General features: G+C 37.8%; 1 protein-coding gene across 14 annotated transcripts in view; it reads right to left on the bottom strand.

Moving 5' to 3' along the window:
* The window catches only part of TENM3 (teneurin transmembrane protein 3), a 641,819-nt gene that overhangs the window by 309,976 nt on the left and 316,726 nt on the right, over positions 1 to 15,117 (bottom strand). For 12 of the 14 annotated variants that reach the window (XM_052779556.1, XM_052779554.1, XM_052779572.1 and 9 more), the window contains one exon: positions 9,339 to 9,617. The exons of the other annotated variants lie outside the window; for them this stretch is intronic. In XM_052779556.1, the coding sequence (XP_052635516.1) occupies positions 9,339 to 9,617 (279 nt within the window). The remainder of the gene's footprint in view (positions 1 to 9,338; positions 9,618 to 15,117) is intronic. 14 annotated transcript variants of the gene reach the window in all.

Genomic DNA, 15,117 nt, shown 5'->3' with positions numbered 1-15,117 from the left:
CTTCAAAACAACTGAATATGAATAAGCCTACTCTTTACATAGAAATGGTATTATTTAGACTATACCTCTACCATTAATTTGGTTCTAATGAATATATAAATGTATGCATATATGTGTTTGTATATATGTACACCCCCCCATATCCACATAACTATACAGCAAATGAAGAATGTGGTGGCTGAGAAACTTGCTTTCAAATGACACAAACCAAATAATCTCAAAGCTTTAACAAATTTTTTTTCCTCCTTTTTATTCCAGTGATAATTATGTCAATAAACCTGATTCAGCAAATCTGTAGCTCTCTAATTCATTAATTAAAACAATTTACTGCTACCACTGTGATTTTTCAAGGACATCAAAACCACATTCCAAATCAAAACTGCAGAGATCATCAGTTTATAGATGTGCAAAGCATGCTTTACTTTCATGGCAACCTCACAATTAAAACACAACTTAAATGAAAAAGAGCCGTTTTCTTTAAAGACTTCCTTGCACAAGCACATCCACAAGAACACATTTTGTTTAGGGGGACTGAACAGCAATATTTTTATATGAAACTTAGAATGAGGAGGGAAAAAGCAACATTTTTATAGCCTTCATTTTCTCAACACGCTTCCTGTTCATTAATTTTTGGGTTGAATAACACAATTGACTCACAGAAAACAAAACCAGAAAGGAAGTGATGAATGTCTTTTGCCCATCCTCTCCCACAAATCAGGACCAACAGGAACTACACCAATATTTTAGAACTGTTTTGGAAAATATGTTAGATGTTGAAATATTTGCATGGTCCCCAGCAATCTCTTTCACTGAGTTATCCTTGGAATGCCGTTGTCTGAGCTAACTTCTACTTTTTGCTATTTGCATTGTTTACTTCTGGTCCTATTTGCCATACGTGGCCTTTATAACAGCAGCAATTATCTAAGCAGACCACGCTAGGCACAACAGTCTGAATTCTCCCAATCTCTTCTAGTGCTGTGTGTTTAAAACTTCTGATCATTCTTGTTAACCTTTCTCCAGGCTTCCAGTTGGCTGGCATTTTCCTCAAAATGTAGTCTCAAAACCAGTCACAGAGACACAGTATTTCTGTCTTAGCACTGCTGAGTGCAGTAGTAGGATTGTTTCAGCGGCACTGCATAAAAAGACACATTGTAAGGTTGTGGAAGAAACCCTCACATACCACAGAAGACACAGCTGACAAATAACCACTATGACCTTCAGCTGACAGCTACCCAGGAGGAATACAGAAACATTTCCTGGACGTGCAGGGCAGGGGATAGGGAAGCCAAAGCTCAACCACAGTTGAGAAGCCCTACCACTGCAGAGGAAGAGCTAGTTGTTAAGCACCACTTACATAAGCTGGGCATACACAAGTCCAGGGGACCAGGCAGGAGGGAGGCACCCACAGGTGCTGGCAGAGCTGACCAATGTCATTGAAAGGCCGCTCTCTGATTCCTTGAAAGGTCATGGCAATGGAGGAAGGTTCCTGATGACTTTTTAGAAGATAAAGGTCGTGTTATCATTAAAAAGGGCAAGAAGTATATGGGGAAGTAGAGGCAGTCAGCCTGACCCCAGTCTCCCAGGAAAGATTATGGAACAAATACTGCTGGATTTGTACATACTTCATATGCCTGGACAGGCCTCCAGGAAAAGAAAGTGAACAAGAACAGCTAACATGTATTTACCAAAGGCAAATCACACCCAAACAACCTGATTGCTTTCTATGAACAGATCATTATCTCAGCAGACAAAGGGAGAGCAGCAGATGTTGTTTTCCTGGCCTTTAGCAAGGCTTTCAGCATGGTCTCCCAGTCTCCTGGTAGCCAAGCTGGAGAGAGATGGACTGGATGGGTGAGCTACAAAGTGCAGTTTGTGGAAAACTGGTTGTATGAAAAGGCTGAAAGAATAGTGTTTTGTAGTGCAAAGACCAACTGTTGGCCAATATTAATGGCAGTCCTCAGGGGCTAATATTAGGCTGATGCTGTTTTATATCTGTACTACATTTAACATATTGAGAATGAATAGGATGGAATGTGCCCTCAGAAAGTCTGTGGATCACACCAAGCTGGAGAAAGTGATCAACACACTGCAGGGCAGGGTTGCCTTTCCAAAGTACCTCAACAGGCTGTATGAATTGCCTGAAAAGAACCTCATTAAATCCAAAGGCAGAATAACCTCATCTAACAGCACTAGCTGGGAGGCCACTGGAAAGCAGCTTTGTAGTAAAGGACCTGGGGAGTCAACATGGACAACAAGTTCAGCAGTGTGCCCTTTCAATAATAAGGCCTAACCACATACTGGGTTGCATTCAGAAGAATGGAGCCAGCATACCCTGGGAAATGATTAGTCCCTTTTATTCAGCATTTGAAGACCACATCTAGAGTACAATATGCAGTTTGGGGTTTGCCAGTCCTCATACAACATTGACAAACTGGAATGAATTCAGCGGAGACTGACCACGATAATTGTAGTGCTGAAGCATACAACTCGAGGAGAAGCTGAGTGAGCCTGCAAAAGGCAAAAGGTGGAAATCTGACTTTGATCTTCTACTACCCAAGGCAGTGGTCACAGTTGCAGCAAGGGAAACTCTGATTAGATATAAAGAGGATAAAAAATTCACAATGAAGTTGGTTAAGCACTGGAATAGTTGCCTAGAGAGGATGTGGAATCTCTCTTCTTGTAAATTTTCAGAACAACTGAACAAGGCCTGTTAGTCCAGCTCTAAGCAGATGGTTGAGCCACATGACCTCAAAAGGTCCCTTCCAAGCTGAATTATTGTGATTCAGCCACTTGTCTTTCCCACATTTGGGAAATTTGATTATTCTCACTTAAATGTAGGTCCTTGCACTTGTATTTGCTGAACTGCATTTTTTCATGTGGAATTACTTCCCCAGCTGTCACCCTGTCCTACAAAGTACACGTGATTCTTTTCAGGTTACAACATCCTATTTGCATTATCCAAGTCATTAAGAAAATCTTGACACACTATGTGGAGCACTACTTGATTCAACTTGCCAGTTCATGAAATACGGATTCTTTACAGATTTTTTCCAGTAAGTTGTACATTTATCTTGCAATAATGAACCTAGACCCTGTGTCTCTATGAGTATGTCAGGAGTGAGGCAGTGTCAGAAGCCTTACTAATATCAAAATACCTATTACTGTTAGCATCTGCTCCTTTTTCCTGATGAAGGAGTGGCTTACACTATCACAGAAGAAAATCATTATAGCTTGACAAAACTCATTTAGTACAAACACATGCTTATTGTTATAAAGCATAAAGTTTTTACATTTTTTTTCTAGGATGCTTCATGTCTAACTGATTAGGCAGGTTCCTCTTCTTTCTCTTTGCCCCTTCTGAAGTTGTCCTGTTTGGTTTTGCCTTCCAGAACCATATCCATCATCAATGATTTCTCAGACATGAGTCATAAAAAGCCCAGAGGCTGCAGACACTCTATACATGTAGGACAAATTTTATTTACCTAAGTAACCTCTAATCCTTTCTTTAATAGTATCAATGATGTTAGCTCTGTGATCAGTTACTCAGGTGGCAAATGCTGAAACAAAAACAACCAGAAGAAAACATATCAGCAGCATATTACCAGTTTTCTTTCACTGTTAAGTTATAAATCAACTCCCTCTTTTCCCTTTTCTTAGCACTCATGTTTCTGTACAACTCTTCACTTTTTTTACTGATTATGTCTCAATTTTATTTGTATGCCTGGACCTCCCCAATTGTATTTTTGTAAGCTCCTCCTCAGAAATTAGACCTTCCTTCCATTTTCTGCATGGTTCTTTCTTGAAATTCAGATCTCTGGAAAAATCCTGAGCTATGACAGTTGGTCTTTAAACACCTCTTTCACCACTCCTTAACATTAGAAGGATTTATAAGCTTAACAGCCAAGAGTAAATTCTCTGAAATTTTCTTCTCAGATTTCTTTTTCCTTGCAGGCCTCAATTCTAATTTTATTGCTGTCAGCTGTCATTAATCCTACAGTTCCTGTTCATCAGATGATTTGTTTAAGTGTTTCCAAAGAGCCTCATCCTCTGGCCTGATGTTCTATACCAGACTCCCATCATGAAAGCATCAAGATGGCCCTTTGGAATCTCATGCCTTTCCTCAACAGCAAGTTCAGTGACACTCAAACCTCTGACATCCAGGAGATCCCAAACAGTTACTGGAAAAAGGTCAGCCCAGCTGTTCCCTCTTTGGCTACGACAAGCCAAAGAAATTGTCAACATGATTTTCAATTGCATTAGCAGTGAACGCTAAGAAGATTTATTGAAATATATCCACAGAACTACAATCACAATATAACAGAATCTGAAAATTGGCATAACTACAGAAAACTTGTGATAATATTGCAGAAAACCAGGGATTACTACTTTTGTGTATGGATTTCTGTTCCATGTGTCTTTAACCAAACAAAGTTTGTATGCCTCTTTAGATATTAAATATTATTTCAGAGCTGACTTCTGTCAACAATAAAACAGACTGATTTCCTGGTCATGAAATTTCTTAGCAGCAAAGCAGGATTTAAGGGATATTGGCATGCTTAATGAGGGGTAGATAATTGCTAGATGGAATACTGTGGGAAAGAGTGAAGAAGCCGTAAATGGTGGTATGGCAGTAAGACGACTATTAATTCATCAGCTAAGTGGCTGGGTTTGATCAGTAGGCTCAGCATTTGGCTAGTAGGTACCAATCAGCTCGTATTCAGGAGGGCTCATCTAAGTCAAGTTTTGCCTTAGCATAAAGAAGGATATTAAACAGGTGAAAATGTATAACACTACTTCCTGAATGATGTGCTTTATTTAAGAATGCAGAATTCAAGTATGTTATAGATGTACTGGGTTAGAGAGAACAGATTTAAAATGTCTTGACAAGTATCTTACCAATGTATTTCTTGGTTTTCAGAGATCTGAATGTCAGTAAATTCACCATTCTGGAAGGACAAGAGAATATTAGGTTCACAAGAATGCTATCTTCAGAAACTGTCTGAAGTTGCAGAGGAAACAAGCAGGTGCCCACGCAGCTGATAAACTGATATTTTCTCTTTACGGAAATCCTCAGCAATGAACATTCTACCAGCAATATCTACTCTTCTGTATCTGTGAAAAATGGGTTCAAGTTTCAAATCATTTATCTAACCAATTCAGAACGACCGCCTGAGGCCACAATCTCATATTCCTCTCTCCCTTTTTTCTTTTTATTTTGCTACATACTCATCTCCTCTGTCTTCTAACAAACCCCCATCAGTGCAAAACCTTCACTAAAGAAAATAAACCCCCACAATCTAGTGCCATCAGAACTATTTTCTGTACGCCCAGCTAGTCTTCGTGGCTGTGGGCAGAGTCAACTATATGGCACGCATCTATCCGCAGTGCCCAACTCCCAGAAGCACTGTCAGTACTGCTTCTAAAGGGACAGAAGGTGACGCGGACTTGCTTAAGTCTTAAACAAGTGACTTTCCAGTCACAATCATTGCCACAGCCTGATGTCAGGCTGGCACAAAAAATGCCTACAAAACTGGTTATATAACTTCACAATAAATAAATAACTCCATAAGGAGCTGGACTTCAGGAATAACTTGCTCAATTAACTTTAATGTTTTCCTTATTAGCTTTCTGATGTCTCATAAATGAGGGATTGCAGTTTAATGGATTTTAAAATAGAATCCACTTATTTATTTAAACTAAGATACCTTAAAAATATATTGACTCTTTAAGCAAACAGGCCATTTGAAGCCTAACCAGAACTTCTAGTTCACACTCTGCTGGAATATTTATCAAGTTTAAAAGACAAGCTTTAGTAATCTTAGAACAGCTTAACAACAGGAAGTTACTGGCAAGTGAAAGATGGACTGCTTATATTTCAAAGCTACAGCTCCTAGAACAATCACTAACATAAATTTCTTGATGCAGCATTTATGAAATAACTTGCAATGGGAATGGAAAAGAAAGCCTGAAGAAGCACATGTACGCTCAGTGTGCTCCAATTGATACATCACGCTGTACGTGACACTGGTAAGTTGCCCAGGTTAACAGATGCAGGTCCTCCTTCAGGGAGGCTGACATGACGAATCTCTCAGAACATGATGCCAAGAGTCATATATGGAACTTGAATGAGCTCAAAGAAAAATATTTCTCTTCAGAACGATTTACTGAGCAGTAACCTAAAACTTTGATGTGAGAATACATCTATAAACCCTATGTTTGATAAACAGTTCTGATGTTTTCTTAAAAAAAAATAATCTGCTGGCATTCATGGTATGTTATTAGTATATTTAAAATTTTTCTACTTAATCATGTTCAATGTTATTTGTTTAAAGAAACTTCTAATCCTGCCAATATTATTCACAAACTTAGGTTGCTTTTGTAGGATCTTAGAAACATAATGTTGAGAGCTTGACAAATAAAAGTTAGTATCTTTAACAAACTATTTCCACTTATTCATTGTATTTATGCAACAGAACCTTGAGTTTTGCCTTCCTGAGGGATATGCAATCCACAACTATTTCAGAAGAACAAATACACACAACTGTTCCAAGGAAGGAAAGGAAATCATGTTTTGATGCCAAGCTTCTCTTCTTGCATAATTGGCGAGAAAGAAAACCCCAAGTACATTCAACAAATGGTTAATCCTGAGTTCATAAACCTGTAGGATAAGTCACAGTTCTCATCGTGAATAGTCCCATTAGCTGCAATAAGGTCTGCTTATGGTAATGGACTATTTAAACAGTGAATAGTTTTACTGGGTGAACAGTGGGATCACTCAAGAACTGAGGCCTTTAGGTGAGGAAAGTACTATCAGGTGTTGTGCTTTGTCCATCACAGCCTGTTGCTCCTTATCTACCTTGGAGGTAAACATGCTGCATAGAAATGCATTTACCCATAAAACAGTTCCATCAAAATTCAGTCAGGAAGCTTTCACACACAGCAAAGGGGGACACAGTACAGAGGACCCGTAACTCTTAACTTTGCTTTCAAAGCCTTATCAGATTTGTCAGATTTTAACACTATACTGGCACAGCTATTAACTTCAGGCCATAAATTAACAAAACTCGCACCTGCAGTTTGGTCCTTTGATTAGAGCACCTGTGCCTGCCAGGACAATACAGCTTCCCTGGCTTTAAATTATAATTTCTATTCTACTGTGAGCATTTAACATACTGAGTTCCAACTACGTGTATAAAATAGTTTCTCAGCCAAATCTTCCATGTTCAGCAGAAACAAAAATTCAGAGAAAAAAAAAAACCAAAGAAGATTAAGCTGCTCACCACTTCTGTAACATCTCCACTGAAATGGCGACCCATGACATGGTCTGAGTTATATATGTTTCATAACCCTAGGGGACTCTCAAGCCATCAAAATTTCATTAGCTTCACAGCAGTCCCAGTACCTTCTTAAGCTGGACTGCCGGCCTCCCTATCAATAAATAAATCAACTGTAATCCTTTTTAGTGACTAAACTCTTCTTTGAAGTTGTATCAAACATCAGACATTCCTTGCATAACTTTAACCAGTGCAGAATAATGTCTTTTCTAACACAGTCACAGTCTTCTCACACATGAAAAAATAAAATAAAACTCTAACTTTAAGCTCATGGAGGAAGTTTTGGTATATTGTAATCAGCCATTTTGCTTTTTTAAAAATTGCTAAATATAAAGTTTATTAAAAAAGTACACCAAACCTATTGTATTTCTGAAGCAGTCACCTCTTTGGTAATGTAAAGATATGACTCTAAGGGAATTGTGTGTGTGCGTACGTGTATATATAAAAATGTATTTTCAAGATCATTAACCTAGGGTTTTACACAAAACTCAAGAGAATTTGTTTCAGCATAGACCTTTCAAAAGGAAAATCACAGGGCTGCTCAACAATTTATTCTAGATTGCTTTCCAGCTGAAATATCAAGAGTCATCTAACAGAAACTCCACTACCAAAAGGAGGTAGGGAAGTACTCCTGTCCTCCTCTTTCAAAATTTGCCTCCAACTGAAAACAAGTTTTCCAAGCATGAGACAAGCCACCTGCAAATACTGAGCTCTCTCTCCTCAGGTACCACATGGCATTAAGTCCAACACAAAAAGGAGGATCACATCGGAGACAGCCCTCTTGCACAGGCATCTTCAATTAGAACCAGCCACCAGAGGAAAGACAGCAAGTATGAATAATGCCAAAATATATCTTTCGTTTTGTCTTCTCAAACTAAAGTTAAAATAATAAATAGGTAGGACTAAACACTACTGCTTGTAGTTTAAAGTAAAAGTGCTTTTCTTTTTTTAAAAGGATTACCATACATACACACCTATATTGCTGTTTCCCACAATGTGTTACAACTATTGCCAGAGGATAGAAATAAAATTGCTCTGACTTTTGTACAGCTGAGCAGACAGGTTTAATAAATTAATAAAATGATGTGTAGACATGCAGGCAAATAGCCATCACTAATTTTCATTTTTACTCATTTTTCTTTATTCCTCTTTTGAATTTGTCATATAGAAAGTCATGAAGTTAATAGAACAATCATTTTAATTCTAGTAAACCTTCTGCAAATAAAAAAAGAAGTTAAAGATAAAATGTTTTCTAAGATTTGTGCATTTAGCATTTAACACCACATTAGGTTCTGTTCATAACTTCAAGTGGAGGTATAAAAATTTTGAAAAGCTTTAAAAATTAATCAGTCAATTGTATTAACCTCTTTTCATTTAAACACTAAGCCTTAATATACAATGGTCATACCCCACATCCTACAAAGCTGCTGTTTAGATTTTTTTTTTTTCAGATTTTAATTGCACAGTAATCCAGTCCCCCAGGCACATCAAAGGCCACATGTCCCTCTTCCCCACAATTCCAATTCCTTTCATCAACTAGGAAGTTTAAAGCACAATCAAATTTTTTTCCAATCACATGAGCCCCGTTAATAAGCTATTCTTTGCGTTCATTCATCCATTCTAAGATTCTGCAACTTCTCCAAGATGTCTTAAAGAAGTGTTTACAATGAAACCTTTGATTGGAAGCTGGCCTTGGGGATCAACTTTATCACTGCTTACTTAGCTGTCCTGCAAAGGGTAACAGGTGACACGGCCTGAGATAAAACAGAACTCATCTTTTTTATGATTAAACTCTTCCAGAATTACAGCTAAAACCTCACACCCAAAGCTTGCATTAGAGCTTGCATTAGTTAGACTGATACTGAATATTGGGATATTTTCGGGGTGTGCGGGGGGAGGTAAATAATTCAAGGCCATTCCTCTAATGATTTAAAATTATCGAGTATCAACCAAAACAGCAAATAAAACATTGATTTATATATGGGCATATGCATAAGAACTTACCATTTTCACTGTCGGACTTGTTTTCATGTTCGGTATCAGTCAGAGTGAGGGCTGAGTTGGAACGGCTCGACAGACAGGAACTGCGCCCTGATTTGACCCCCCTGCCCCAAAGTCTCATGGCATGCTCTGGAGACATCACTCCTTCATTTTCAGTATCAGCATCTGACCCTGCACTGATAGAGTAACCTCTGTGGGGGAGCCCCATTTCCGCACAAAACGCCAGTCCTCGACGAGTTGCTGGTTCACAAACTCCTAACTGCCTTAGGGTAAAATTCTGTCCTGATTAGGGGAAAAAAAGATAACAAAAGGTGAGAATTTTTTTTTAAAGAACCTAAAAGTAAAAACTCTTCATGTGTATAACTGTCTCAGGTATCACACAAGGTATTTTGTCAAAACTCTGCATGTATTACAATCAAGTGGATTCTTTTGTCTCCAGCTCTCTGTGGTGCCCCTTCTCATTCATACCACACCTTAGCACTGTTTTGTCAACTGCTTTAAACACATCAAAACTGCTCCTGGGTAGGAAAGAAACATAACAGAATCTGCAAACTAAGAAAAGCCAATTCAGCACATGAAAGGATTAAAAATAAATGACAAACTTTTTTTTCTTTTTTTCTCCTCTCCCCCCCCCCCCCCCTTTTTAAAGCATGAAAGCAGTAACAAGGTATTTGTTAGTATTACCTTTTTCTTTAATTTTTTTTTTTTGTCTTGGTTAGAGGCCAAAGCAACAGGCTATTTTCCCCATACAGATGTCACCTAATATGGCAATGGAAAAACTAAATGGGAACCAAACTCACTTGGTCTTTATTGGATCTCTCTGCCTCACTTTAATACACAAATATAAACAAATAGGAACACGTCCACCAGTTACCTCCAAGGACTACAGTAAAGTTGTTATTTTTCGTGTCTCCGTACTTTGAGAAATATTTTAGGCTTTTACTGCTGAAGCAGAGTCTGTGCATTTTAAACAGACTTTCAGCCTCTGTTTTGGAGCAGAGCAAGAGACATAAGTGAATCCCAAATGATTGTATTAATAAATTAGGTGCAATAAACTCGTGACACTTCAATAACTTAAAGTGTCTAAATTATGCGACACTCAAAAATGACTGCCTTTTTAATGGCTGTGTCTTCATCCCACTTTTATGTCCACAGATTTAAGACATTTTATGATACATAGACACTTGGCAAGCTCATTTGCATGCCTATACCCATAATGCTTTTCCACCCTAGCCCACAGTTATTTCATTTCTCTGGGAACAAATTAGAACACGCATTTGATTTTTGAATCTGAAAGGCATCCTGATTTCTCCAAAATTAGTCATTTAACATAAAAATATGTTAGTAAGATAACTAAACGTTGTAATACAACAAGAACAGAATCCTATCAATCAGAAACTAATAGAATTGCAGTAGTGTGAATACAGAAGTGTAAATAATTCCTGAAAAATTAAGAGTTAATGCCCTGGCCATAAACTTGTTTTAAGTGAGACAGTTAATTATTTTATTGCTGCGGTCATATGAAGTTGTCGTTATAAGTTTCTTCGCAGTCAGAACCATAAATGAATTCTGACAATGACTTTCATAAATAATGAAAATCAGTTACTACAATTAGGTACAAATCAAACTGTATTTATTATGCAGCTGTGAATAAATATTTGAATGAAAATACAGCTGGGGAGGTAAATACAAAAGGACTAAGCACATCTATGACTATGTCTGAACAGTGTGAAAGGTATAAGAACAGGGGATTACCGTGCACACTGATAGTATCTTGGCATGACTGCTTTAAAAAATGACATGTGAATTCTCAGGTTTTATGAGAGCTGAAACTAATCAGAGAAGCAAACAGGCCAAACAAACCGCCCAGTGGTAACAGAGTCAGAGCTGAAAGTAGTAAAGTGTCTAAAATACTTATTATTTTGCATTTTGGTAAATATATGTTAAAGGTGACAGTCTAGAACACTGTTTTTACGTGTTCGGTACGTTATTACATGAATCTGCATTTTCAAACAGTTGCCTAAAGTCAGAACCAAATACAGGAGAAGCCCACGTGCACATGTGTATGTATACAGGTGTACCTACACACATATGAAGTGGCTAAGGTGTATACACAGTTGCACATGCAGCATCTTATTGGTTCTAAGAACAGGGGTTTGGGAAGCAAAATAGAAAGGAAAAAGGTATTTTTGACCGAAGACAAGGTTACTTGAGTCAGTAACAAAACTGCTGTTGACTTCAATGCTACAAGGTGTTATGCCTATGGTCCCCATAACCTCACGGTGCTGAGATCTGGAGATGAGGAAGGATGTGGACAGGCACAGATGCTGCCTTTTGAGCCACAATTAGACTAGCTGCAGCAGACAAGCATCGCAACCTGCAGCTCCTCAGCCAGCATGCACCACACAGCCCTGTGCTCCCCCCACTGCTAAAAGGACCTTTTTGCACTCAGAGAATCACTCAGGGAGACATCTGTGCAGACACATCAATTTGAAGAAACTATCCCCCCCCCCCCCCCTTTTTTTTTCCTCCTCTTCAGCAAACTACTATTTTTAAGAGAAGCTACTCCAGGCATTACATAATAACATCCTCCATGATCACTTTCTAGAAGACTTGGTCTCAGGCACAACATACCACCTACCATCTATTAATGGTTTTTGTTTTTTACTCTAAGTTTATAACAGCCTACCTCCATGTAAAATATTTTTTTCCTTTTTCCCCCTCTTATGAATGGTAAGAAAACCAAAATGGCACGTCACAGCGCCAAAACAGAAAAGGGGGGCAGGTTTGTGTATTGCTTTCCCATCACATTCAATATATTAGAGTTTTCACCACACTGAGTAGTTTTACAGCATAGCCCAGAAATGTTGTAACAGCTTTAGAAACATCAGGCTACATAATCTTCTGAATTAAAGCTTTCCTAAGAGCTTTACTAAGAGGATTGTACTCCATGTAAGTTGCCTACACAAATGAAAAAAAACCAAAACAAAAAAACCAACCCCAACCAAACCAAAACCCACAAAACCCAAACCAAAAAGTTGACATGGAAAACTATGTATTTCTGTAGGAATTTGTATCCCAAAGGAAATCATACATATGTGATACAAAAATTTTACATCTTAAGATTCCTGAACAATGAAAACAGGAAGTCTTCCAGGATCCAGGGGAAGCTGAACACGGCTGGGATGCAGACCTAGTGGGCAGCAGAATAGGCAGGGGACTTTTACCTGATAATGAACAATACTACAAAATAAAAATAAAAATTGAAAAGGAGGTTGTAGGAGCTCAGTGGAAAAAAAAGTATGAAGAGAGGATGTTCTCATCCTTGTGTTCTCAGAGTTTCTAATTAACCTTTCCAGAATGACTTCAATGTGAGGGATTTAATCATCTGTTTCTTACACTATACATACATTGGCAATTTCTCCCACTGACAATAAGTGCCTCAACAGTTCATAAAGACTTAAAAACAACTTCGAGAGTGTAATGAACTAATTCCTAAGAAGAAAATGTAGATACAGAATGAACAGATAGGCATAATGCCTTGTGGGTTTTTTTTTCTTTTCCTTTAAAAAAGAGTATGAAGTATAAAATAGAAAAAAATTAGACACAATGTTTCAAGGACACTTGTTCTGGAGACACCTTTGGGGGTTTTGGATGATGTATCATGAAGTTAGGTTTTAAAAACAGAAAATAACGCTGTTTACTACCACTCTACCATTAGATACTGCATTTCTCTTGGCTAGGAATATCAGTTTATGGGTAGTGTAAGGACTGCTGACATCCTCCATTTGTGCAGGCAAGAACAAAATTAACGTAATAACTCTAAAATAACCTTCAGGAGCTTGGGCAGCAATCACTGTTAGAAATGCAGCATTTGCCAACAGCAACCATACACATCCACCAGTTATGTTGCAACCACTTTCTGTGTAAGCAATGATCCACATACGATTGGTGTACCTCCTTAACTACGTTAGTTAAATAAATACAAAAAAGTATACCAACATAATTTTAATATATATGCCTTAATATATATAATTTTTTTTAAAGTGTGTGTGTGTACATATATATTTCTCTGCCAGAATCACACAGATTATATTATCTAGAAATGTAAATAAATTTTTTTAGTTTAATCAAATACTGCATATAAGCAAGTTTGATATATGCAGAAATTATGTATTATTTTAGAAAGTCAGAAGTTAACAGCTGGATTTAAATGAAAACCTGCTGCATTTGTGCCACATTTGTTTCCCTGGCCTAAATTGGGGAGGTTATTCAGACATCCATAAGAATTGAAGCTTCAAGTTGGAAATGTTATCTGTGGAAATGGGTTTTTGAAGAGGACTAGTAATCAAAAGAAAAGGCCCCATGGTTCTTCACTTGTCAGTCCTTGCTCTAAGTTGGATCTATACTAAATATATACACAGAGAGATTCTCTTAAAAACCATGAAAAGGGGAAAGAAACAAACAGAAGATATGAACAAAAAAATATCCAACAGAGAATTTGTCAGCATCTCCATACATCAGCACTGTCCTTAGTAATTCATTAACCACTGATAAGTCGACAAGTCAGGTTTCAGCAACAATAGACTATTTTGGAAAAGAAGGAAAGAAAAAAAAAAACATCTGAAAAGCCTGCAAAGCATCTGCCTAGTTAGCATAAAAATACACCCACACCCCTACCTTTTAAACCAGAGGAATTATAGTTTGAGTGCCTTTGCTGACTTTGGTTTTGTCATAACAAGATAGACATAGTACCAAAGAGGCAGAGGTCCCAAACCCACCCAAGCCCATACTCAAAATTCTGTTCAGTTTGTCTCTTGCTTATGTTTCTGAGGAAGTTTCATGCCATGTCTGTTGTCTCTGCGTCCTTCATTACTTGTCAGTTCCTTTCTAATCTATTCTTCTTTGCTGCCTTCTATGTGCCTGTAACACCTTCATGCCATTCAAAAATCAAGCGTATTTTCCCTATAATCACTCTATGATAACGCATGGTGAAAATACTTATACTAAACTTAGAAAAATTGTGAAGCAACTAAAGCTATACAGATGCAAAACTATGATCATGGTCCTTAGGTGAACCAATCTTCTCCCTTACATTTCCTCAATTCCCTACTTAATCCTGATTTAAATTTTTTTTTTTAAATGAAAAGAAGTGTCATTTATTTAGAAAGAAAATGAGGAAAAATATTTTTCTCAGGTTTTCATTTTCTGTCTGCAGACTACTGCATACAAACATGACCTCATAATACAATGCTTATCATATAAACTTATTGTATAAGCAGCACTGATGTCAAAGTGTTACTGCAAGGACCATGCTGTTTTCTGCTATATGGGAAAAGTACTTACTTCCTTTTGTATCCATGTTTAGACACTATATAGTGGCATGTTTTTCCTATTTGAAGCTCCTTACCTGGAGATCATTCTCAATACCTCTGAACACTTTCCACAGAGCGGAAGCCAGCACATAGCTGCACCACCTCTTTGAAATGCTTCATCACTTCTGTACAACCAAGAGCTCAAGACTATTGACCTGATTCAACAGTACCTTGCCTTCCTAACTCATACACGACAACTACAAAGGAATAGCTCTGTTAACAGCAAATTGGCTGGCTTGTTCACTCCAGTAAGTCCTGAAAAATAGACTTCAATTATGTGCTAGCCAAAGATGGAAAGAGGAGCTTCTTTGTATATAACAATAGGCAGCAAAACTGTCCCTTCTGTTCTCAGAGCACTAGCTAATCACTACAGGACCACTGAGAACATGGGTTAGATGTCATCTTTC

The sequence above is a fragment of the Harpia harpyja genome, chromosome 2, assembly GCF_026419915.1.
Source record: "Harpia harpyja isolate bHarHar1 chromosome 2, bHarHar1 primary haplotype, whole genome shotgun sequence".
Lineage (NCBI taxonomy): Eukaryota > Metazoa > Chordata > Aves > Accipitriformes > Accipitridae > Harpia > Harpia harpyja.
The sequence above is the reverse complement of the archived record's forward strand: the minus strand, read 5'-3'. Positions and strand labels throughout refer to the sequence as shown.